Genomic DNA, 23,383 nt, shown 5'->3' on the forward strand with positions numbered 1-23,383 from the left:
AATATTCATCCTATAATTTGACTAGACTACAGTTTGAGAAGCATACATGTCTTAGTTAAGGCTACTATTGCTGTGATGAAACACCATGACCAAAGCAAGTTGGGGAGGAAAGGATGTATTTGGCTTACACTTCCTTCATCATTGAAGGAAGTCAGGACAGACACTAAAACAGGGTGGGAACCTGGAGGCAGAAGCTGATGCAGAAGCTGTAGAGGAATGCTGCCCTGGTCCTTATGGCTTGCTCAGCCTGCTTTTTAATAGAACCCAAGACCACCGGCCCAGAGATGGCACCGCCCATAATGGGCTAGGTCCTCCCTCATGAACTAATTAAAAAATGTCCTCCAGGCTTGCCTGCAGCCTGATCTTATAGAGGACATTTCTGAATTGAGGCTCCCTCCTCTCTGATGACTTGAGCCTGTGTCAAGTTGACAGAAAACTAGCCAGTACTATACACATAAAACCCTGCTCCCCAAGCCAGTGAGTATAGTTATATATGGATGCAAATAAATTCTTTTATTTATGACTTTATTATTACTTCCTTATCCTTTTCAATTGACTTATTCCAGTGTGTGTGTGTGTGTGTGTGTGTGTGTGTGTGAGTGTGTGCGCGCACACACACACGCCACCTCAAATGTTTTGTGACCATGGTGGGTGATAAAATTATTTAAAATTTATTTTTAGTTGACTTACGATTATGTATGCTTTTTAAAGTATAGTGTGATACTTTGATACTTGTTTATATAATGTATAGAGATCAAATCAGGATATTAGCATTTTTACTTAAATATTTCATATTTCTTTATGTTTGAAGCCTTCTAATTCCCTCTACTTTTTTTTAAAAAAACTATCTAAGAAGGGGATATTAGCATTGGTTCACTATCAGAGCTCTTATTACCTAGCAGGCACATGGCCTTGGACTCAATGCTCAGCCCTCTGTCTATCGATCATTAGTTGTGGTAAAGTACAGTTACAGTAACGTTGCTGTTTGAACTGCAGAATTTCTTCCTCCTCTCTGTTTGCTGTTCATTACACAACTTCTCTCTGTCCCCTTTCTTTCTCAGCTGCTAGTGACCTTTACTCAACTCCTTACCTCTATGTAGTCAGATGAAAGCTAAATTTTAAGATTACAAGTACATATTCTGATCTTATATCTACTTCACTAACAGAACGATGAATAGGGAGGGAGTTAGTTCAAGGGGTACCCATTTCTACTGGTGAACCTGGTAACTAAAAGTTTGTTGTTGTTGTTGTTGTTGTTGTTTTGTATGCTTTTTTTAAATGGGAGAGATCTAACATATAACAAAGTACTGAAAGAAAGGAAAGAAGCTGAAACATACAATTACTATGTGCTGAAAAATACTTGTTTAGGCAATAATGAATATACTGATAAAACTGTAAAAGAGACTGGACAACTTTATTTCTTAGATCTTTGGTATTTTGACACAAAACATAGACCTTTTGATTGTTCTAATTCAGTGCTCAGGTATAAACTACTTTGTGTTTCTATATGATAAACATGTTTTAAACCATTCCATAATGTTTTGTTAGAAATTACATCTTACCTGTTGTCTACCTCTGAAATTTCTATTGAAATTGGTTGAGAAAGGCAATTTTAGCTACACTATGTACTAACAGCTAAGCAGTAGAAGAAATACAAGACTTCTTTAAAATAAGCCAAACTTTTAAATACAAGCAGAAAATGCTTCCAACATGTCTTACTCGATAGAAATAGGGCTGAACTTAAACCACAAATGAAGACAGTTGGTTCCACTTTCTTTCCCATGAACGAAAATAGAGAAAGATTTCATAATTGCCAGGAGTACAGTACAAAGAAATGAAATACATATAAGGATGAAATTCAGTGGTACAGAAATCAGTGCTAGACATTACCTGATCTGTATTGATGATAAGCTGGGACCAGCTATTCCACTCTGGACATTTGTCTCTGTCTTCAAAGGTAACATGCTCGGAATTCCAGCAACAGTGCTCATGGTTAAACCAGAACCCCCCTGTGCATATCCCTTCTTTTAAGTCTGTCATCCAGTGAGCAGAGATGTCTATGAGGCCAGCTAAGGAACCTGGTTTAGTTGGGAAGAAAGGGAAAGGCAAAGGTAAATTCTACTTCTGAAATTCTCTCTTTGGGAATTAGAACAAGCTCTCTCAGTCCTAGTTCACCTGGAACTTCTTTCTGATTGTTGACTTGCTTGCACTTTCACTTACTAGCCCTACACTGACACCAGTGATGGGCTGAAGAGATGCTTAAAAGCACATCCTACTCTTACAGAGGACCTACCTGAGTTCAATTCCCAATACTCACATGACATAGCTCATAACTGCTTGTAACTCCAGCTCTAGAAATATTTCTGGGCTCCAAGTATCTGGGCACCTGCACTCACATCTATATACCCACATACAGACACAAACTCATACATATGATTAAAAATAAAAAGAAATACCAGTATCTGTGAAATATGTATACTGGGGGGAACTAGGGAGAAAGCAAATTATTCGGAGGAGAGGGTTGAATTTGATCTTGAAACTCACTTGACAGAATTCTTTGGTATAGTTTAGGACTGGCATCCATAAAGTAAGTAATTTAAGATTATGTAACTTGCTAGGCCTATCAACCCCAGTACTCTGATAGTTCAAGCAACCTGGTATATTCAACATGCCAGCTAGAGCTAATGAGAGTCCCTCTCAAACCAAAAACAATTAAGACAAAAAGATTATGTGACTTTCCCTCACATCAGGTTGAGTGAATATAAATTTCCCACACCGAAGAATCTTCCATGATGTTGATTTGCAAAGCCTACAGAGAGAAACTGATAGAGATTGTGGGTGACAGGCAAATCCTGGACAGCAGGATTTTGTACCATGGACAAGAAGAACTTGCACAGTGGTAGGAAGGTACTATAAGCTAAGGACATTACATTTATAGCAGTATAGAGTGTTGTGTGTAAAGAAGGTTGGATGGAACCAGAGACACTTTGGATGTCTACTAAATCTAGGTATGAACAAACTAAATTGCTTTCAGTATTTATTCGACTTGGTCTTCATGCAGGTCCCCCAACAACCGGAGCCAAGGGTGTCCCTGAATCTGATACCTGCTTGTGGGCTCCCCTGTCTGGCCTCAGTGGGAGAGGATGCTCATAGTCCTGCAATGACTTGATGCACCAGGAAGGTGGGGGGATACCAAAGGGGGCTCCCCTTTCTCAGAGGAGAAGGGGAGGAGGATCTGTGCGAAGAGATACTGGGAGGAGGGCTGATATTGGGATATAAATAAATAAATAAATAAATAAATAAATAAATGTTTAAAAAATGAATTAGAAGAAAATTCTCAAAAAAAGTCTCAGTCTAACCAAGTAAACATATACAGACTATCCACAGAAATCGATGAGAAAGGAAAGAAAATTTTAAAAAATGGGACCATAAGTACGATGACTGGTAAGCTGACAGGCACTAAGATAGGTAAAGTACTTTACTTCTGGCTGTCATATGCCAGTTAAAGGAAGAAACGCTGGCCAAGAGAAATTAAATGGCCCAGAATCATGCTTTAGGAAAAATGGTAAAGGTGTTATAAAACTCCCAGCCTCTGAATCCCCAGACTGTTCCACTTAGACACACTGTTTCTGTTATGGGTCTCCAACATTTCAAAACAAAATATCCTGTGTGTATGAGAAGGAAAAAAGAGTCACTGACAAGAAACACATTAAACAGTTGAGGATATTGTGCCTACATTCCGTCAGGTGAGAAAGGCCACGTTATGTGTATGTTTTGGTTTAAGTACTGCAAATGTTACCGCCTACTTGAATGCTCTAGTCAAATTCAGCACTTTCTAACAGCTACTTTTGGCCACTCCAGCACTGAGATTTCTGTTCCAACTTTTATTACACTGACTGCCTGGATTCACAAAATTAACAAGGCCTTCTAGTTATATGCTTTGCTTTAGCCTCTGGCTGCTTCGTATGTGAATTTTGTGTTTTACACTACTATCTTCAGTCCTGTCTTTTTTTTATTTCTACATCTCCCCCCTTTCACAAATGGCTCTTTATTCTCTAACTATAGATTTTATTAGTCTTCCTCACCCCTAGAGAATAATGTTGTGTCTTATCCCTGGCTACCATTTCAATGTTTTGTCCTTCCTTTCTTTCCAATGACTATCAACACTTAAGATCTGGCTCCCAACATATAGCTGAGGTTTCTTTGAGAACGCTGATGTTTCTAGTCACCAAATGTATGACCTTCCCCCCTCTATGCTCCTTCTGTTGTTTTCTCTACAACAGAAGAGATAGTCATAAGAACAGCAATCCCTAGTATGTACTATGTCAAGTGCTTTATCCCAGGTAGTCCTCAAATAAAGCATGTAATAGAGATACATGTACTATCTCCATGTTACAGATCAGTCACCAAAGTCTCTAGGAGTTAAGACACTTGTCCATAGCCAAAAATATACCAGTAGCAGGACAGGGATTTAAATACTGACATTCTGAAACTAAAGTCTGGGCTTCGAGAAGTGAGCTTATCTCATCTTTTCCAGCTTCCCACCTAACTTCCTTTTAGCTCAAGATTCCAGATCTTCCTGGGTACCATCTTTAATGCTACAAGGGTGGATATATTTCTTGGTCTCTTTGCCAGATAGTCTTGCTTCCCACACAGGAGGGGAAGTTTACATTGGAACTTGCTGTAAGCTATATTTGCAGACCAAGTATACATCATACACTGTGTGTGTGTGTGTGTCTGTGTGTGTGTGTGTCTGTGTGTGTGTGTGTGTGTGATCGTGCACTCGGGCACACACAGGCATCCCTGGTGAGAGGATAACCTGTAATAATTGGATCTCTCCCTTCATCACAGGGCATCGTTATCTGGAAATAATTAGATTGGGGCTGACAAGTATGGTGGCAAGCACCTTTATCCACTGAGCAATCTCGTCAGCACTTTGGATAAGGGATAAGGGATACCCAATCTACAGTGTTGGAGTGGCCAGAGAAGGTTGATGGAGCTTTTAGGAAAAGGTGCTTCCATACTACCACTCAGAAACCATGAAAACCTGTGGTAAGTTCCCGAGAGTAGGAACCACATCTTACTATGCCTTCCTATGCCACCACGAGAGAGGCAATAACAGCTTAAGAGACAGTAAGATCTATATGGTAGTTCTTGCCTGTGATATCAGCACTGCGGAGGGGGAGGAAGCAGATCACAGTTCCATCCAGCCTGGATTATACATTCAGTTCAAGAACAGCCTGGGTTAAACAATGACACCCTGTCTTAAGAAGAAGGGCTGTGGGAGTGACTCCATGGTACACTAATATACATGCTTCAGTACCATTGATATTAGTTTGGGGTTTGATTTGAAGAACTGGAAGTAAGAACAACAAACCATCTCAGGAAGCTATCACTGCATCTTCTAAACCCCACGCAGAATGTGCCAAAAAGTTGTGTCACCAACAAAAGGGCTCTTCCACAAAAGCAGGAAGATATTAGGGCTAACTTCTACCTTAAAATGACTATGACATTGTACAGAGACAACTGTTGTTACTGAGCTTAGATGTGTTTCTTTGATTTGAGGAAGCTAATACAGATATTAGTTAGAAGTCATTTACAGCCGGACAGTGGTAGTGCACACCTTTAATCCCAGCACTTGGGAGGCAGAGGCAGGTGGATTTCTGAGTTCGAGGCCAGCCTGGTCTATAGAGTGAGTTCCAGGACAGCCAGGGTACACAGAGAAACCCTGTCTCGAAAAACAAAAAAACAAGAAACAAAAAAAAAAGTCATTTACAGATGAGACACTGAGTTCCAAACGTTCAGCAGCAATTCATTTCAGATGGGAGTATAGCACTTGCCTCAGTTCAGAAGAGGCACATTATTATCTTGGGAGATTAATTTTTAAAACTACTGGAAGAAGAATTGTAGGAGCTGAGGGGGTGGGAGGGAATCAAGGACACCACCAGAAAACTCACAGAATCAATTAACTTGGCGGCTCGCAGGGACTGAAACCACCAACCAGGGAGCCTGCATGGAACTGACCTAGGCCCTCTGCAGTTGTGCAGAGTTTTCATGTGGGGACACGTAACAGTGGGAGCAGGAGTTGTGTCTGACTCTTGTCGCCTGCCTTTAGGACCCTTTCCTCTATCGGGCTGCTTCCTCCAGCTCAATAGGAGAAGATGTGCCTAGTCCTACTGCAACTTGATATGCAAGGCAGGTGGATATCCATGGGAGGTCTCCGCTTTTCTGAAGAGAAATGGAGGAGCAGTGTGGGAGGGAGAGAGGGGAGAGGGACTGGGAGGAGAGGAGAAAGGGGAAACTGTGGCTGGGATGTACATGAAATGTAACAACTCTCTAGTTTACCATACCTGACAAGAGGCCAATGAGGAGCATTAACAGCCAACCAGAGAAAGCATCGCTCACACTGTGAATTAAGGCCCATGTGGACTCTTTGCTTTTATTGGTAATCTAAGAAAAAAAAGAGAAAATATTGGCACACTCTAAACATATTTTTCCTTCATCTCAAAACTGTTCAGCAGAAAAATATAAACTATCTGGGAATAGAGAACAATTGAGAATTATTTAACTGAACACATTTTACCAAGAATGTTATTGAATTCCACCAGTTTATTGTAATGTCCAAGGTACACCCCACGTAATACCATCAAGCTGGGTATTGCAGACTTCTTTTTCTGTCCTGGATAACAACTGTCTCGAGAAGAGTTGATTCACAGCAAAGACTGTTTTGTAGAAATAAGCAATGGCAGACCTGAGTGGCAACTTGAAGTTTACTATCCTGGGCTGTGATTCAGTCAGGAAATTTCTAGGCTTTGATTCCACAAAACTCTAAAGGTACACTGACCCCAGAGACTAAGTAGTATTGGTGCTGTGGCTCCTTTGTTTTCAAAGACCAGCACAAACACAAAGCTTGACTGTTCAGGACTTACCATTGTTGATTTAAAGCCATAGTCTTCAGATTTTTATTTTGTTTTATTTTAGCTTTAAATAGATATAGATATAGACATAGACATAGACAGATAGATAGATAGATAGATAGATAGATAGACAGACAGACAGATAGATATGAACCCATGAGAGAACATCTTGCTGACTTCACACCAAGTACTTCCGTACACTGATCCAGCTTACTGGGCCATGTCCATATTTTTGAGAGCAGTATTCTGCCAGAATTCTTATTGGTAGCTCCCTTTCTTTGAACCACTATTCCTTATCCTGAAAACTCATTTACCCCACTTTCATCTGCAGCAACATCACAAAGAAGAACACATTATAAAATATCAAAAGGAACTTCATGACATATTTTGAGGGCCAACATGATGGCCCAGTGGCATGTGAATTCGTGCCTGTGTACATACACACACAAACATACACTACATTACACTACACTAAATTACAAGATTTTAAAGAACAGAATATAAAGAAAGAAAAGTAAGCCAGGTGGTGGTGGTGCATGCATTTAAATCTCAGCACTCTGTAGGCAGAAGCAGGCAGATCTCTGTGAGTTCAAGGCTAGCAACAACAACAACAACAACAACAACAACTACAGAGCAAGTTCCAGGACTGCCAGGGCTGTCACACAGAGAAATTCTGTCTCGAAAGAGAGAGAGGGGAGGCGGGGAGAGAGGAAGAGGAGGGGAGAGGGAGAACAAACAAAGTGAAATCAGTTGGGAGACTTAGGCTAACTAAACCTGTGTACAGGTAAGTTCAAGGCCAACTTGATTAACAGTGAAAGCCTGTTTTCAAATCAAAAGTGAAGAGGGTTTCAGTTAGACCTTACCGACAGAATACTGCCTAACCTTTGCAAAGCCCTGGATTCAATCACCAGTGCTGCATCCCGGAAAAAAAAGGAATTTTTCAAAACCTGTACCTGAGACAGACAACCTAACTCTGGGCTTCATGTGTTTGTGAGAATACTTGGCAGAATCTGAAAAAGGGTCAAGAGTTCTAGCCAGTTTAGATTATCTACCCAGTGAGATTATCTACCCAGGCTAGCCTGAATAAAGTCTCAATAAAACAACAGATAATAACAATAATAAAAGAATCAAAGGACCCTGGCGGATGGCTCTGAGAAAATTTCCCAGTACTTTGTTGAGAAGAAAGGTGATGAAATTCTTTTGTCAAACTTACAGAACCTACACCATAGTTCTAAATACCTATCATATTAAATTAACATCTAGGATATGACTTTGATCAGTCTTGTGGTTTTTGTTGGTACTGAGTGCTTAAATTTACTTTGGTTTTATGGTTTTACAAGAGCTATAATCATACGGAGACGGACCCATATCCTTCAGTACAGTAGAGGGTTAGGGTAATTTGGTTATGTATTTCTTTGAAAGAGGCCCATTTACTTTCCTTGGTTTTAGAGACCTTGCTTTAAGACATGGGAGAAGAGAATCTAGAACATTCTTTTTCACCTATGCAGAGGCGTGTACTGCATTTCTAGCCCGTGACTGTTCCTTTCAACAACCTTCTACAGAAAGAGAAACCATTAGGCACAACTTTTCAAACCAAGGATGAAAACAAAAACATCTTACAAAATGAAGCCAGGTATGGTGGCTCTTGTCTGTTACTCAAGCACTGGAGAGGCAAAAGGGTATCCAGGAGTTTGAGGTCAGTGACTACATAAGTGAGTTTCAGGTCAGTTTAAAACTTATCTCAAAAAAAATGAGAAATTAAAAGAAAAAGAAAGAAAGAAACCCGATGTTGCCAATAGAAGCCAGATTCCCTCAGCTCTGGGGCTGAGAAAAGGAAAGTATACAACACATTTAGTTCTTTAATGCCCCTTTCCCCACGTTTCCAAACAGTTACTCATGCACCATCATTGCCTTACCTCTCGGTGCCTATCTCGGTCTCGAGATTTCTCTCTCACCCAATCAATTGTGTTGAAATCATCATAGGTCCCTACACCAGGGATTGGCTCCTCCAAGAAGTCCATGATTCTATTTGAAGAGCCTATTCCACCACCATTGTATGACTTGTTCCCTGTATTGAATGAAGAGCAAACAGACATTAGTACACTGGACAGCCAACATCTTTAATGTCCCTGTAAACTATCTGATGATTACAGTTTAGGCACAACGCAATCACCTACTGGGAATATCCATCGAATTCACAAGTTTCTGTGATCTAGGGTCAAATAAAAGGAGCAACTAAAAGCACTATGAATGGACAGGGACCCAGGACAGTAATAGTATAAAGAAAGAAATGACAGAGGCTAGTGTGTAATGAGAAAAGTATCTACAGAACAGAAGACAGGAAGGGGCTTGGAGCAGTTTAGGTATTTCAGTTCATGGAGAGGAGATGAAAAGCTCCGAGGCTTTCCAAATGTATCACATCACGAACCATCTTATACTTTGTAAGGCAGTAATTTAATCCTCTGAGGTAGTTTTTTACCCAGTTGGAGACTTGAAAGAAAGAATGCTGGCCTCTTCAAGAGTTAAGCTGATTGGAATGTACAAATTTTCCTTCAGTAGATAGAATGCTTTGATCTCCAATATAATGGGCTGGTAGAGACTTTTTCACAGTATGTCTGCAAGTTAAATATTTACAAGTAGAGATTTAGACAACAATGCTTGGCTTAGCAATGAACTGTCCTTCCTTGATCCTTCAACTAAGCAGCATCCGAGTGTGCTCACTAATCATGGTTCTTAGTCTGCTTGGCATTTAGTTTTTCTATTACAGCTCCTTAGGTGTTGATATGTTTTATCTTCCTTTTCTAGGCTAGAAGATCTTCAATAGTTTCTCTATATTGAATTCATCATAGCCGCCCTACAATGTCTTTCTTTCCCCCTTTGAGTCAAGTCTTGCTATGTAACCCAGGCAGGTCTAGAAATAGTGATTGTCCTACCTCAGCCTCCTGAGTAACTGGTGTTATAAAAATGCGTCACCATCTAGCTCTTGCCCCACACTGCCTTAGCACATATGTGATAGTCAGTAAACATCGGATGATCCAAAATGCATTCAACAAATGGCAAGGATGAGGGAATATTTAAAACTAAGCAGTTGTACTGACACATGGTAAGTATTGCTTATAAACTTGTTAAAATATTTTGGCAACATCATCTGATGGAACAATATTTTGCTAGTAAATTAAAAATGTAAAAAAAACAGCATTGAGGAATCTATATAACTGCACACAGGGAGAATGCAGAGTAATTCCACTGTTCAACTCACACAGCCAAATCTCTCATTTGCAACACCCATCCTTGCAGGGACAAAGGCTTCGTCCAGACTATTCGGTAATAAACCTCTCTTTAGCAAAGACCCAAGGTGGCTTCAGCTGACTCTATCTCCGTCATCTCCCTGCCCAACTCAGCTAGCGGCACATTCATGGCAGAAGTTTAAATGAACAAGAGAAATGGAACCTGTTTTACCAACTGCAAGTCTGCTGACTGCCTAATTCAGCACACTTTTTACAAGCAATTCAGGGGTTTGAAAGGAAAAGCTCAGCAGAGTCCGAATCATGTGCGGTGGGTGAGTCACTGAGGTGGCTTGGAGGAGGTGAGCAAGTTAATCTTAAAACCTCCAACCAAAGTCCTTTTCCTATCTTTGCTTCTACCTGGCTGTAAAATGGATGTCTGCTGAATCACCACCCCAGCCTAGCCTAGCCTGTCAGCGGCATGCTGATAAAGATGAAAGCTGCTATGCTTAAGAGCTTGGAGGGAGAAAAAGGGCAGAGAGAGAGAGGAAAGTGTGTGAGGAGGAGGGAGCTGAATGAAGCTGTTTCCATTCTCAACTTAAAATGCTGACGTGAACGCAGGACAGCAAACAACCAGCAACTGACTCCTTCAGAGCAGGTTAATGCTTCCATTGAATTTCGAGTTTCAGAGTTCTTCTTTCCGGAAGAGAGGCGGGGGATGAGGGAGACAGGATTTTGTGAAAGATTTTAAAAAGCATCAGATAGCTGTCTAATGTTACAATATATATCAAATGAGCTCCTCCACCACCCCCAGTTTTAAGGCAAAATGAAGATCTGCAACAGAGTCCTGGCAGAAAAAAGAGAATCCTATTACATCACTAGGTAACATGAGCAGCACCGCATCCTCCTTTGTCGTCTGTCTCCTGCTAGAGAGGCAATTATCAGGCCCCTAACGCGGGCAGGCAGTGATTAGAATCCTACTACAGACTACTTGGAATTCTCCAGCTCCCCTGCTCCCGGAGCATGCTTCAGTCCTGGGCTGGGCTCAGTCTGCTTACCTTCGTTCACAGTTTTCTTTTCTGCCTCAAGGAAGAAACAACCTTGGCAGCAGCGCGCATTTGCTCATTTAGGTTGAAGTGCTTTTCCAGGAGGCCTGCTCTGGGGTGCTTTAGAAGGGCACTTGCTGCTTTCTCTGCTTTTCACAGCAACAAACGCCACCTAAAGAGCCACCAGTGCTCCCGGTTGGTCAGAGTGTGATGTCACCGATGAGATCACATGACCAGACCCTTGGACCGGCCTTGGAGAAAGGAAGATTTTTTAACCTAGCACAGAAGCCTTAAAGATGTAGTCTCATCGAAATACGCGCCATCAAATGGGTAGGGGGAGGCTTTGTCAGCTCAGAAGATTACAGTTCAGACAAGTTTTATACTTCATACCCCATTTAGCAGAAAGAACCAGACATCAAAGTAGAAATTTCCAGGAACTTCAGAATTACTAGGATTTTTTTTTTAATTAGTACTTTTTAAATCCACCACTAGCATGGGCTTGGTGGCATATGTCTGTAATTCTAGCACTCAGGAGGCTAACAAGTTTGCAACTAGTGTGGGTGAAATAGGAAGACCCTGTCTCAAAAATAAATAAATAAATAAAAATAAATGAAATAAAATAAAAATGAATTAAATCTCACAAACATAATGCTGAAAGATTCCAGACATAAAAGGGCTCATAACAGCATGGCTCTACTCCTGAACCCAATGGCAGGCAAGCCTGCATTTTAGGATATGAATGATTGCAAGCCAACAAGAAGGAAGAAAATGGCATAAAGAAAGATAGGATCTCCTAGACAAAACTGCAGTCTGTGAAGAATATGCAGCAAAAGAAAGCCCTCTGAAACGCTGGTCATTTGTCTTGATATGGTGACAAGTGACCAGCTTTCAATTATTCTTTAAATCACACATACATGTATCATATATTTAAAAATACACATATGTGTTGTGTGTCCTATTATATGTACACATTATAATTAAAGAAAAAATGTGAAAGCAGGTTCACCAGCACATACCTGAAGTCTCTTGACCCTAGGGTTCTGGGTCAGCTTGGACAACATAGCAAAACTCTGTTTCAAAACTATCATTGTTTTGGAAGAGAGGAGGTAACTCAGCAGGTAAGAGTGTGTGCTTCACCAGCATGAGGGCCTGTGAAGGAAATCCTCAGCATTCAGGTACAGAGCTGACGGTGGCTGTGCGTGCTTGTAGATTTAGCACTGGGGGCCAAAGCAAGTGGATCCCAGGAGCTACTGTTCAGCCAGCCTAGCTGAAACAAGCTTCATGCTAAGGAAAGCCCAGTCTCAAAGGGAACAAAGCAAACAGCAAAGAGCAAAAGAGGATGGCACTTGATATCTTTCTTCTGTCCTCCTCCCCAATGTGTGTGAGCACATGCGCACACGCACACACACACACACACACACACACAACACACACACAACACACACACACACACACACACACACACACACACACGAGAGTTGTTTGGGGGCTGGACATGTAGTTCTGAGGTAGCATATGTTTAGCAATAAAACCTAAAATGCATATCAAATTACCACAAAAGCCATTTTTTAAAAAAATTATAGGCTTTCATGTGGCACAGGCTAGCCCTCAAACTTCCTATGTAGCTAAGAATGACCTTGAACTTCTAATCTTCCTGCTTCTACTTCCTGAGTACTGAAACTACAGAGTGCTGGCATTACAGACATAGGCTACCACACCCAATTTTATGTTATACTGGGGATTAAATCCAGGGCTTCATGCATGCTAGGCATTCTACCAAGCGAATGACATCTCCAGCCCCAAAGTCAGTTCTTGACTAGCACTTAACCACTTGGAAACCCTAGAGTACAACCAAGAAGATAGAGAGGGCTGTGGCTATATACTAGTTGGTAGAGCACTTGCCTGGTGGGCCTTGGATTCAATCCTCGGTACTGAAAATAATGCCAGGGATAGCAACACAGAAACTGTAACTCTGGTACTTGGAAGACTGAGGCAGGAGGATTGCTGTAAACTTGAGGACAGCCCAAGTTACATGATGTGGTCTTGGAAAAAAAAAGGAAGGGGGAGGGAAAGAAGGAAGGAAGGAAGGAAGGAAGGAAGGAAGGAAGGAAGGAAGGAAGGAAGGAAGGAAGGGGGAGGAGGAGAAGGGAGGGAGGGAGGGAGAAGGGGCAAGGGGAGGGAGGCAGGAACAGAAGAAGATGGAGGAGGAATAGAGAAGTTGGGAAGGAAGGCAGGGAGGCAGGTAGGAAGGAGGGGAGAGAAGGGGGAAAGGAGTCTCTTCGTTGTAGAGTTCTTTTCAAGAAAAAAGAAGCAGGATGCTCTGTAATCATTAATCCAACCTGGCTGAGCAGCTGCTGCTGTCCTGATATTAAATTCACTACGAAGGTTCCATTATTGTAAGCTTTCCCATCTCTGGCCCTATCCTGAAGGCTATTTTTAAGCAGGTCTTAATTAATTGTGCAGTAAGGCCAGTCCAGTAAAGAAGAATAAAACTGTCATCTCTTAACTCCCTAAGTGAATCAGCAGGACAGCCACCATTTAACATTGACCCAGTTACAGTGTGCTCCAGTAATCAGGCCCTGCATGTAGAGCTTTGAAATGTTATTAATCTCATCGGTTCTTTCAGCCCAGTGCATCCTGAAATGTTAATGCAACACCACTTTATGAAGTGCAAGGCACTGCATGAGGTTTATACTCATTTAGTTCATCATAATTATATCTCGATGAACTAACAGAGCATTAATGAACAGAATTCAAACGGAGTGGAAGCTCCATTTACGTGGCAATGAGTTGAGACACTGCAAAAAGCAACAGTCATTTGTAAGCCCAGAGTGACTCATACACAAGTGAATGTTTAGTGTGTCAGATTCAAAGAAAATTATATGCCCAGACTCAAAGGCCTCCTACAAATGAATCCTGATTAATCACAATTTTAACTATACTATCTGAAGACCACTGGTAACCACCTGCATTATCAAGGAGGACTTAGATTTTTATAGAATCTCCCATTTCAGCAGACACAGACTATAGCAGCCAGGTTAGCAAAGATAACAAGTTTGGGCACTTAAGTAGTTTAGATTTCTGTGTAGTCTGCATTGGTAGGCTTATGTTAACAACGTTAAATCACAATTTCTCATGACGTTCACAGCTTCAGCAAAGGCACAAACAGCACTTCTATACTAGAAACCTTTTCTATCCCAAGTAAAGCTCTTTGGAGCACTAGAGGGTTAGTAGGCATGGTGTAGCTTTCATGCTAAAATGAGGTTTAATTACAATTTAGATTAAGAAATGAGTCACCAGGTTCAGTTTGACATGCTGAGTGTTTACAAAATTCTTTTCTTGCCTCTACTCCCTTCTCTGCCAGACTTGTAATCTGCAACATATGTTCACCATAAAGAATGCTCAGTCTAGAGCGATCGAAAGGTCTGGGAAAGAACACAAAATGCTTACCAGTTTTTGATGTATCGTATGATTAAAAACACAATAAAGTAAATATTTAGAGCCAAGCAGAGTTATCTTTCCAGAACACAGATCTAGCCAGATCGTTTGGGAGCTTCAAAGTTGTCACTCCTACTGTGATGTTTTGAAAACTTTGAGCAATGATGACCTTTCAAAGAACATTTAGGACAGGTGCAGACTAAGGGACTTCAAAATATCCACCGTAAGGTTTAGAATGGTAAGTAGAACATATTTAAGATGTGGTGAGGATGACGGTGCTGCTCCTCTGAGCTTTCCTTGGGGAGCTGGATTAAGTACCTTACACTCTTTCACCAACTCTCTCTACGTGAGCTAACAAATAACTGAAGCTCCTGCACATGCCCGGCTGCAGGCTGACTTCTCAACTACACAGAGGAAAGTCATAAAACTTGCTGGTCAAAATGGGCAGCAGGAGCAACTAGCAAGGTGTAATTAAAGCAACAAAATGCAAGTGCCTTTTTAAAAAAACGCTCTGTTATGAGTTCATCTAATGTATCCATGCAGTGAGAGGAAAGTGGAGTAAAGCCAATAAACTCTACATTCCAAATTAGGCAGTAAGATGGGTCTAAATTTTTGCCTCAAATAAGTGAAGAACAGTAAAATATATCTCAAGCTTTGATAGCGTGGTGAATATGGCATACAGAAAGTAATTTGATGTTCTAAAAGAAAAATGATTTACATTAAAATCCAGTTAAATGATAAAAGAAAAATTCCTTCAAAGACTGATTTGTATTGCCTAACTCTGGAGAAAGCATACAGCTACAGTGAGCCAGTCAGAAAAGGGGGAGCGAAGTTTGAACTGGCCTCTCTATAAGTTATATTTAGGTCTGAAGACTCAGCAGTGGTCCTTAGAAACACACTGCCTGAATAAGGCGACATACAAAATGAAACCACCAAACCCATTTTGTGCTATGGAAGGCCTTTTCCAGGCTTCCCCATCCAACAAAGTCAACTTATGTTTAAAACTAGAAAACTCCTTAAATACAAGAATATAAATTCTGATTTGGGAATAATGTTTATTCCAATCCTCAAGCAGCAAACCATTAGAAATTTACCTAGGGGGCTGAATAGTAACTGATTAAGAGAACTAGTTAAACACTAACAAAAACACAGGAGAGAGAAAAAAAAAACTTCTGTGTAGACCTTGAAGAACTGTTTTAGTAACATCAAAAGCTGTGGGAGGAAGAATTGTTTTAGTAATATCACAAACTGTGGGAGGGTTCAGTGGTTACTAAATCAAATAAGTACTTAAAGAAATGAACTGGGTTACTGTCCATAAAATGGTTCTTTTTAAAAGTGGTTTTGGGGTTTATGGGATATGTTATGGGATATCCCAATACAACTCCATCTATGAATATAAACACAGCATGATGCCTAGCACAAGCTGCTCATCCTTTGGTCATTTAGAGGACTTCCATTCGACAGTAAGAAGGAAGAGCCCACTATGGACCACTTCTCACTTCTGCGCCTACTTTCCCTTTTCCAGTCTTCCCCTGGTTCTTCCACTGGTGATCACTCCATAACATACATGTTCACACTCCACACTTCACCTACATGCTTAAGAACACAGTCTAGGCAAAGCCCTAATGCTTCGTCAACATTTGCAGTACCTTTTCATCTGCATTCTGTGTGTCTTGCTTTCTATTTTGGTTTGCCACTTACCAAATGCAGTGGCCAAAAAGCACATGTCAGCCAACTGGGCCTCGCCTCTAAATCCTAAAATATTTCGATGGACCCTGGGTAATCCTGTTGCTCTGTTGCTGTACATCTATAAATGTGCTGCCAGTTGTTAAATACTAAAATACCATCATACCTCTCAATAACCTCTTTCCCAAAGAGTGCCCTTTACATCCCTTGAAAACACCTGAGCTTTCCCACAGTCCAGCAGTTGGCTAGACAAGTCCATCCACAAATATACCTAGACAGCACACCAGTACAGGATCCAACAGGCAATCGACTGGGCAGTGTCCTGTTTTGATCTGAGTATCAAACTTCACTTAGGAATCTTCAACTTGGCTTTAGTCACAGCACAGCTCACAACTGGCAAGTATTTAAGACATGGGAAAGACGGGGAAGACAAAACTCTTTACTGTCACTCTGAAGAGAGACCGACAATAGAAAGAGTTATGAGGGAACTAGATAATAGAACTGTAACCCATTCCACATACATGCTATTAAAGGGATCTTTGAGGATTATGAGACGAAAATGAGAATGTAAAGCATAACAGAAATGAACAGAGGAATCCTGGAGATGAGCAGGGCTATAAATTCGGGTACTCCTACCCTCATCCATTGTCTCCACTGCATATATCCCTATGCCTCGACGCTGTGGATGTTTGTTAGGGTTTCCATCTCTGTCTCCTGCTCCTAGCATCTGCTCGAATCTGGAAGTTCCTGACCCCAGATGGTTTCACTAACAGTAGAGCCAGGGTGCTACTAGCCAATGTTAGGACAAACAACACAAGGACTGCTCTCTTCATGCCTCTACTAACTGGGATGCCACATAAACTACTGCAGAACTGGAAAGAAAGGAGCTTAGCTACTAACCTAGGGCACCACACATGGGACACATTAAGTATTCTACCAGTGAGTCTCATTTTTGGTTATTTTGAGACTGCATCTCACTAGGCTGTCTGGGGTCACTCTGACCCCTTTTGTTAGCACCAGCGAGCAGTTCTTGAGCTTGCACTATTCCTGCCTCAGCTTCTTTGGCTGTTTGACATTACAAGCCTGCTTCACCAGACCTGTTCCAGCCACTACACTGTGCCTCTATTTGTTCTCTCTTCCTTCATTCCCAAAGTTACACATTTATGGGGCTGACATAAGGACGTATAAGGTAATGGATAGGGAGAAACTGCCCTAAAATACACACTACAAACCACAGTGCGAAGAACTCATCTGGGTAGCATGACTCTGCCTAGGAACTTATATCTAAGTCTATACAGGGTTTTCTCTATCAATATTCAAAATACAACAACAACAAAAAGCATAGAGATAAGAGACTGCCAATAAGAGAATCCCAACAAGGAGCCTCTTTCTAAATCCAAAAAAAAGAATGTGATATCATGTATAGAGAATGAGTATTAAACACCATGTCTGGGGCTATCGGTCACTGTTAGAGCACTTAAACTAGTAGACATACAAGGCCCCGGATCCAATCCCTAATAGTAGAAACGAAGCAACCAAAAAAGCTGCTCATGTTGGCATGCTCCTGTCATCCTAGTGTTTAAGAGGAAGAAACAGGAGGATAAGGAAGGCATTCAAGGCCAGACTCAACAACATAGCAAGTTTCACACCAGCCTGGACTACATGAAGCCCTATCTCAAAAACAAAACGTAGGCAAACAAAACAAGACAAAAAGTCACATGTATAACTGATCTGAGAATTACTCTATTTGGACATAGCAGTATGTGTGTTCCTCACTGCAGTGCTGACTGAAGTACTACAAACCTGGGATCAATTCAAGGGTCCAGTCCCTCGGACTGATGTGCTTTGAGACACAAAAGTTCCTCACATACAGTATGTGAATAAAACTTGTCTTGTAAAGCCTAAGTAGGGCTCAGTGTGATAACTCCAGCTTGCAGTCCTAGCACTTGGAAGGCTGATGCAGGAGGATTATCCTGACTTTGAGGCTGGACTAGGCTATACAGAAATACCTTGTCTCAAAAACCATCATAGAGTATGTTTCTCTTTAAACTGTATGTCTGGCTGGATGGAGGGATGGAGATGAGTACCTGACTGCTCAAGGCCCTGAGTTTGGTGCCCTATTGCCATGGGGGGTAAAATAAGAAAAAGAGAGCTTGGCATGATGTGCATGCCTATAAACCCAACACTTGGGAGGCTAAGGCAGGAGGATTGGCACAAATTTCATCTTTAAGACCCTTAAAAATCAGAAAGACAGAGCTTGAGAGAGTCAGAGATAGTCAATCAGTTTATGGCCATGACTAAATACACAAAGAACTGAACCGAGAGATTCCCTGTTAGTTATATCTGGTGTAGGAAGAAAAGGGGGACTTCTGCATGGCATTGAAATAGGCTTTCTTTTCACTGATTATGTATCATATGAATTTATGTATTTTATCTGCTAAGACTGAAACCCATGGACTTGCACACACTAGGCAAGTGCTCTATCCACCACTGAGCTACTTTTCCAGAGCCCACAGGAATGATTTTAAAAAGAAAGGAAAAAGCCAGACATTGGTGGTACCCACCTTTAATCCCAGCACTTGGGAGGCAGAAGCAGGAGGATTTCTGAGTTTGAGGCCAGCCTGGTCTACAGAGTGAGTTCCAGGACAGCCACGGATACACAGAGAAACCCTGTCTTGAAAAACAAAACAACAGGAACAACAAAATAAATAAATAAAAATAAAACAAAGAAAATTGTAACAAAGGGGAATACAGATAGGGCATGCAAAGAGCAGACCCATGTCCAGGAAGAAGACCACTGGAGTATTTAGAGACAAACCATGGGACAGTTTCTTGTGAATACTAGAAGGACAGCCTTAACAGGAAGGTGGCTTAGTAAATGAGGAAGTCTTTCTGGTGGAGGGACATATCAACCAGTAGGGAGAAAGTATAACTTATACTTGTAGCTCCACACTGGCTTCACTATATAATCTTGGCAACTGCCTTCATATTGGTAGATTTTACAGATCTGCCAGCTCTAAAACAAAGCAGACATTCATATTATTTTTATAATACACACAAACACAAAATTTGTTCTTTCAGCTTCCTAGATGTTTTAATCATATTCACTCCAACAACTCTTCCAACAGGTACCCACCCAACTTTGTATCCTTTTTAAAATATATTTTTAAAAGATGATGATATATTTGCATCAGTTTTTCTTTCCCTTTCTTCCCTCCAATCCCTCCCCTGACACACACACATACCACTCCCTTGTGCTCCTCAATATTCTTGGATGTGTGGTCTTCCACTAAAACTCTCCATCTTCTAGCAGGTAACGGAGTGACGACAGCCTTGCAGCTGTGGCTGAGATTTGCCCTGACCTGGGCTTGTGCAGGGCTTCTGTATGCTGTCACAACCACTGTGAGTTCATATTGCAGATGCCCTGCAGTGCCCAAGAAACACTGTTTCCTTGGAGTCCTCTACTGCCTCTGCCTCTTACAATTTTATTTTTGGGTGTGTTAGAGCTCCAGGTAAATATTATTTTAGCCACGCTTTTATTTGGTCATTCCTACTCTACTAAGAGACATTTGAGAGGACCTTAACTTTGAGGAATTCAAAACAGTATGGTGGTTGCATAGTTATCTGAAAGTACTCTTCTGGCAAGTTCATAAATTAGCACTACCAATCCTTGGAAAAGAAAACCTCATTAATGGAGATTAGAACAACCGAGTCCCTCACTGGGATCCAACATGTTTAGCATATGATTAACTAGACCTTCAGGTACATGATAGCATGACTACCATATATATTTTGAGGACCTACTGACTAGCAATGATCTCTGTACCTGGTACCTATGTAGTCCATGGCCCTGAAGCATTACAATACCCTTCTTCTTTACCATTTAACATGAATAAATTGAACAAAGTAATGTAGACAATAATCTCACAAATTTCAGCACTATCAAAAGGATCACTTCAGTAGATTTACTGTTTCTAAATAAATAGGAGGCTGGGGTGAGGGTGATCCAAATGGTAGAGGGTCTGCCTAGCATGCAGAAGTTCAATCCCTTGCATAGAAAAAAACCAGCTACTAGTACCCCAGAGAGTAAGGAATGAGGATTGCCAAGAGTTCAAAAGCAGCCTGATCTACACAGTGAAATTGTGACTAGTCTGGGCTATAGAATGAGACCTAGTCTCAAAAACTCCAAAACTAAATAATCAAAAATAACAAATACATAACTTTCAAATTCAGTTTTCCCAAGTAAACAGTTTAGAAACTCTTATCCTTAAAATAAGAAAGGGCTAGATAATACAAAAAAAATCAATTATTTTTTCCTGGACCCATCAGAGAACTGAGGCTACAGAAGAAACTGTGACCCTGAAGTCTGAAGAGAGAGTTCCCAGCCGAGATCTACTTACCTGGAATAAATCGGGTTAGCGCCATAAGAACAACAGAAGGTAGCTATGTTCAAACAGCGATGTGAATGAACTGCTAGAACTGTCTGGACTAGCATCAATCTGAAAACCCAAGGTCTCCAGAGTCCCACACCAAAACTCTACTGCCAGAATCTTCCCCAAGTCCTCACAGTGAAGATCCTAGAAAGATGTCCTGACCTTGACTAGGGGAGAGATAAGCAGTCCTTGTGAAATATACCCAGAGATTCCTTCACAACAGACAAACAGGCTCCAAGGGAAAGTACTTGGCCTGCGCCTTATTCCTGGTTAGGGGAAAGGCATTCCTCCCATTCCAGCCCCCATACAGTTTACCAGTTTAGCCTGAGGGAGATACACACTCAGCAGGGCCAGAACTTCAAGGAAGTTCCAGTTTAACCTGGGGGAGATACACACTCAGCAAGGTCAGGGCTTCAAGGAAGTAGACTATGAATTCGAAAGGGTGGAGAGAAGGCAAGAAGTACCTCTTGGAGAACTTGTAAAGTTCACAGCCACAAGACACAGTCCCAGTAAAACACTAAGAATTAATCCAATTGAGGTGTTGCTTTGTGCCTCAAACTTGAGCACCACACCAATTACAGTTGAAAGAGTTGCAAGACACACCATTTCTAGAGGAGCTAGCTGTAAGCAAACTGAGAATTGAGAAGGGAACTAGAACAAAGTCACTATAGGAAGTTGACCCCCGTGATGCCTAGTTATCCCAAATAGGAAATGCATCTCAATGCCTAGTTGCTTTGCCATAGATCCCAACACAATGAAATTAAACTATGATACAGCAACAGAAATGCTGATCTCCACTCACTCTTCCATGAAATTATACATCACGCTTTCATTTAAACCATGGATTAAAAGCTCACCAAATAAATTTTTTTTCAAGTAAGCCAGGTGTGGTGGTACACACCTGAAACCCTAGCACTTGGGAGACAGAAGGATAAGGAGTTCAATGCAAGCCACAGCTACAGAGTAAATTTGTAGCCAATCTGGGTTGTATGAGACCATCTCTCAATATTTCACACACACAGAGGTACCTATATGAAATGAAAAATAACATATCAATATTATAGGAGGTGTTAAGCATGTACGTATGAATTCCAGCTACTCAGAAGGCTGAGGCAGGAAGATCACAAGTTTGAGGTTTATATAGGTTACACAGTAAGTTATGTTAAATGCCAGCCTGGGTTACTTAGAAAGACTCTGTCTCAAAATAAGAAAGAAAAGATGCTAGAGCTAGGGCTCAGACAGTAGAATTGATTGGTCTCCATGAATGAGACCCTGGCTTTAGTCCCCAAATAAGTAACAAATACATTTTAAAAGTAGATACAACTCAGTAGCAGAGTGATTACCTAGCATATATGAGATCCTGGTGTTCTGTCCCAAGAACTGCAAATACACACACACACACACACACACACACACACACCCTGCTTTTAAAGTAGTGTTACAGGGGAATTTATATCATTAAATTTAAAGTATTTATTAGAAAAGAACAGAAGCCAGGCATGGTGTCTCACACTTGAAATCCCAGTACTTAAGGACTGAAGCCACAGGTTCAAAGCCAGATTGAATGAACTATGTAGACAGACTCTAACTCAAAATAAAAACAACAGTAAAAATACCAAGCAAATGATTCTGTTGCCACTATAACCTGATTTCAAAGCTCATGTGGAAAAGAAAAACATGTAGAACAGTCAACCAACACAGTCCTGGAGATGAACCAAGTTGGAGGACTCACACAAACCAGTTTTAACATTTACTGTAAAGTTATAGATAATCAAAACAAGGTGATTTTTTTGGCATTACAAGAGATCAAACACAGGAAAGACAGAACGATATTGTCAAAAGAAAAGATCAAAGGAACAGGATACGGAGCCCAGAAAGACTCATGAATATAGTAACCTAATCTATGATAAAAACAGCTAATTCAACGGACACAGACTGTTTTCAACAACTGCAAAGCCTAGGCACACATTAACCATATCCAGCTGTACTTGGTTACCCAGGTACCCTGAAGAAGGTAGGAACACATTTATCCTGTTAAGATCAACCTGGCCAACAATACCGACTCAAGGCAAAAGAGATGGCACAAACATTAACTCAAACTAGATAATACTGTGTGGGGTGTAGGTTAAAAAATATTAATCCCTGACCATGGCAGGTTTTCTTCTATGTTAGCTCCTAGAAGTTTTACATCTTTCATTTAGGTTAGTTATGATACAGGAGATAAGTGATAAAAACCAACAATACAAATGGATTACATTAAACCGTGCAGCCTGGGGATGTAGTGTAAGGGTAGAATGTTAGCCTAATACACACAAGGCTTAAGTCTGATCTTTCGTATGACAATTAAAATGGTTGGAATTTCCCCCATTTCAAAGACTACCATTAAGAGAATAAAAAGTCAAGCCACGGACTTGAAAAGTTTATATCTAATAAAGGGGTGGGATTCACAGCACAAAGAGCCCTTCAGACTCAATCCTAACACAGAACTACGGACAACAGGGAAATGCTGAAAGCAGGACGCATGATCTTCCCCTAGAGAAGAGTTCTGGAAAGAGTTAGTCAATTCCAAGCGTGGGGCGGGGGAGGGCGGGAGGGAGAGAGAGAGAGAGAGAGAAACAGAAGGTGAGGGCGGGAGGGAG

The 23,383-nt window shown here is 41.1% G+C and overlaps 1 protein-coding gene across 1 annotated transcript in view; it reads right to left on the reverse strand.

The window, feature by feature from the left end:
* The window catches only part of Clcn5 (chloride voltage-gated channel 5), a 146,276-nt gene that overhangs the window by 22,491 nt on the left and 100,402 nt on the right, over positions 1–23,383 (reverse strand). Inside the window, exons 3-5 of the mRNA XM_028770798.1 lie at positions 8,834–8,985; positions 6,351–6,450; positions 1,891–2,078 (exon numbers count right to left, since the gene is read on the reverse strand). Of these exons, the coding sequence (XP_028626631.1) occupies positions 1,891–2,078; positions 6,351–6,450; positions 8,834–8,985 (440 nt within the window). The remainder of the gene's footprint in view (positions 1–1,890; positions 2,079–6,350; positions 6,451–8,833; positions 8,986–23,383) is intronic.

Source organism: Grammomys surdaster, unplaced genomic scaffold (genome assembly GCF_004785775.1).
Source record: "Grammomys surdaster isolate TR1022 unplaced genomic scaffold, NIH_TR_1.0 204, whole genome shotgun sequence".
Taxonomy (NCBI): Eukaryota; Metazoa; Chordata; class Mammalia; order Rodentia; family Muridae; genus Grammomys; species Grammomys surdaster.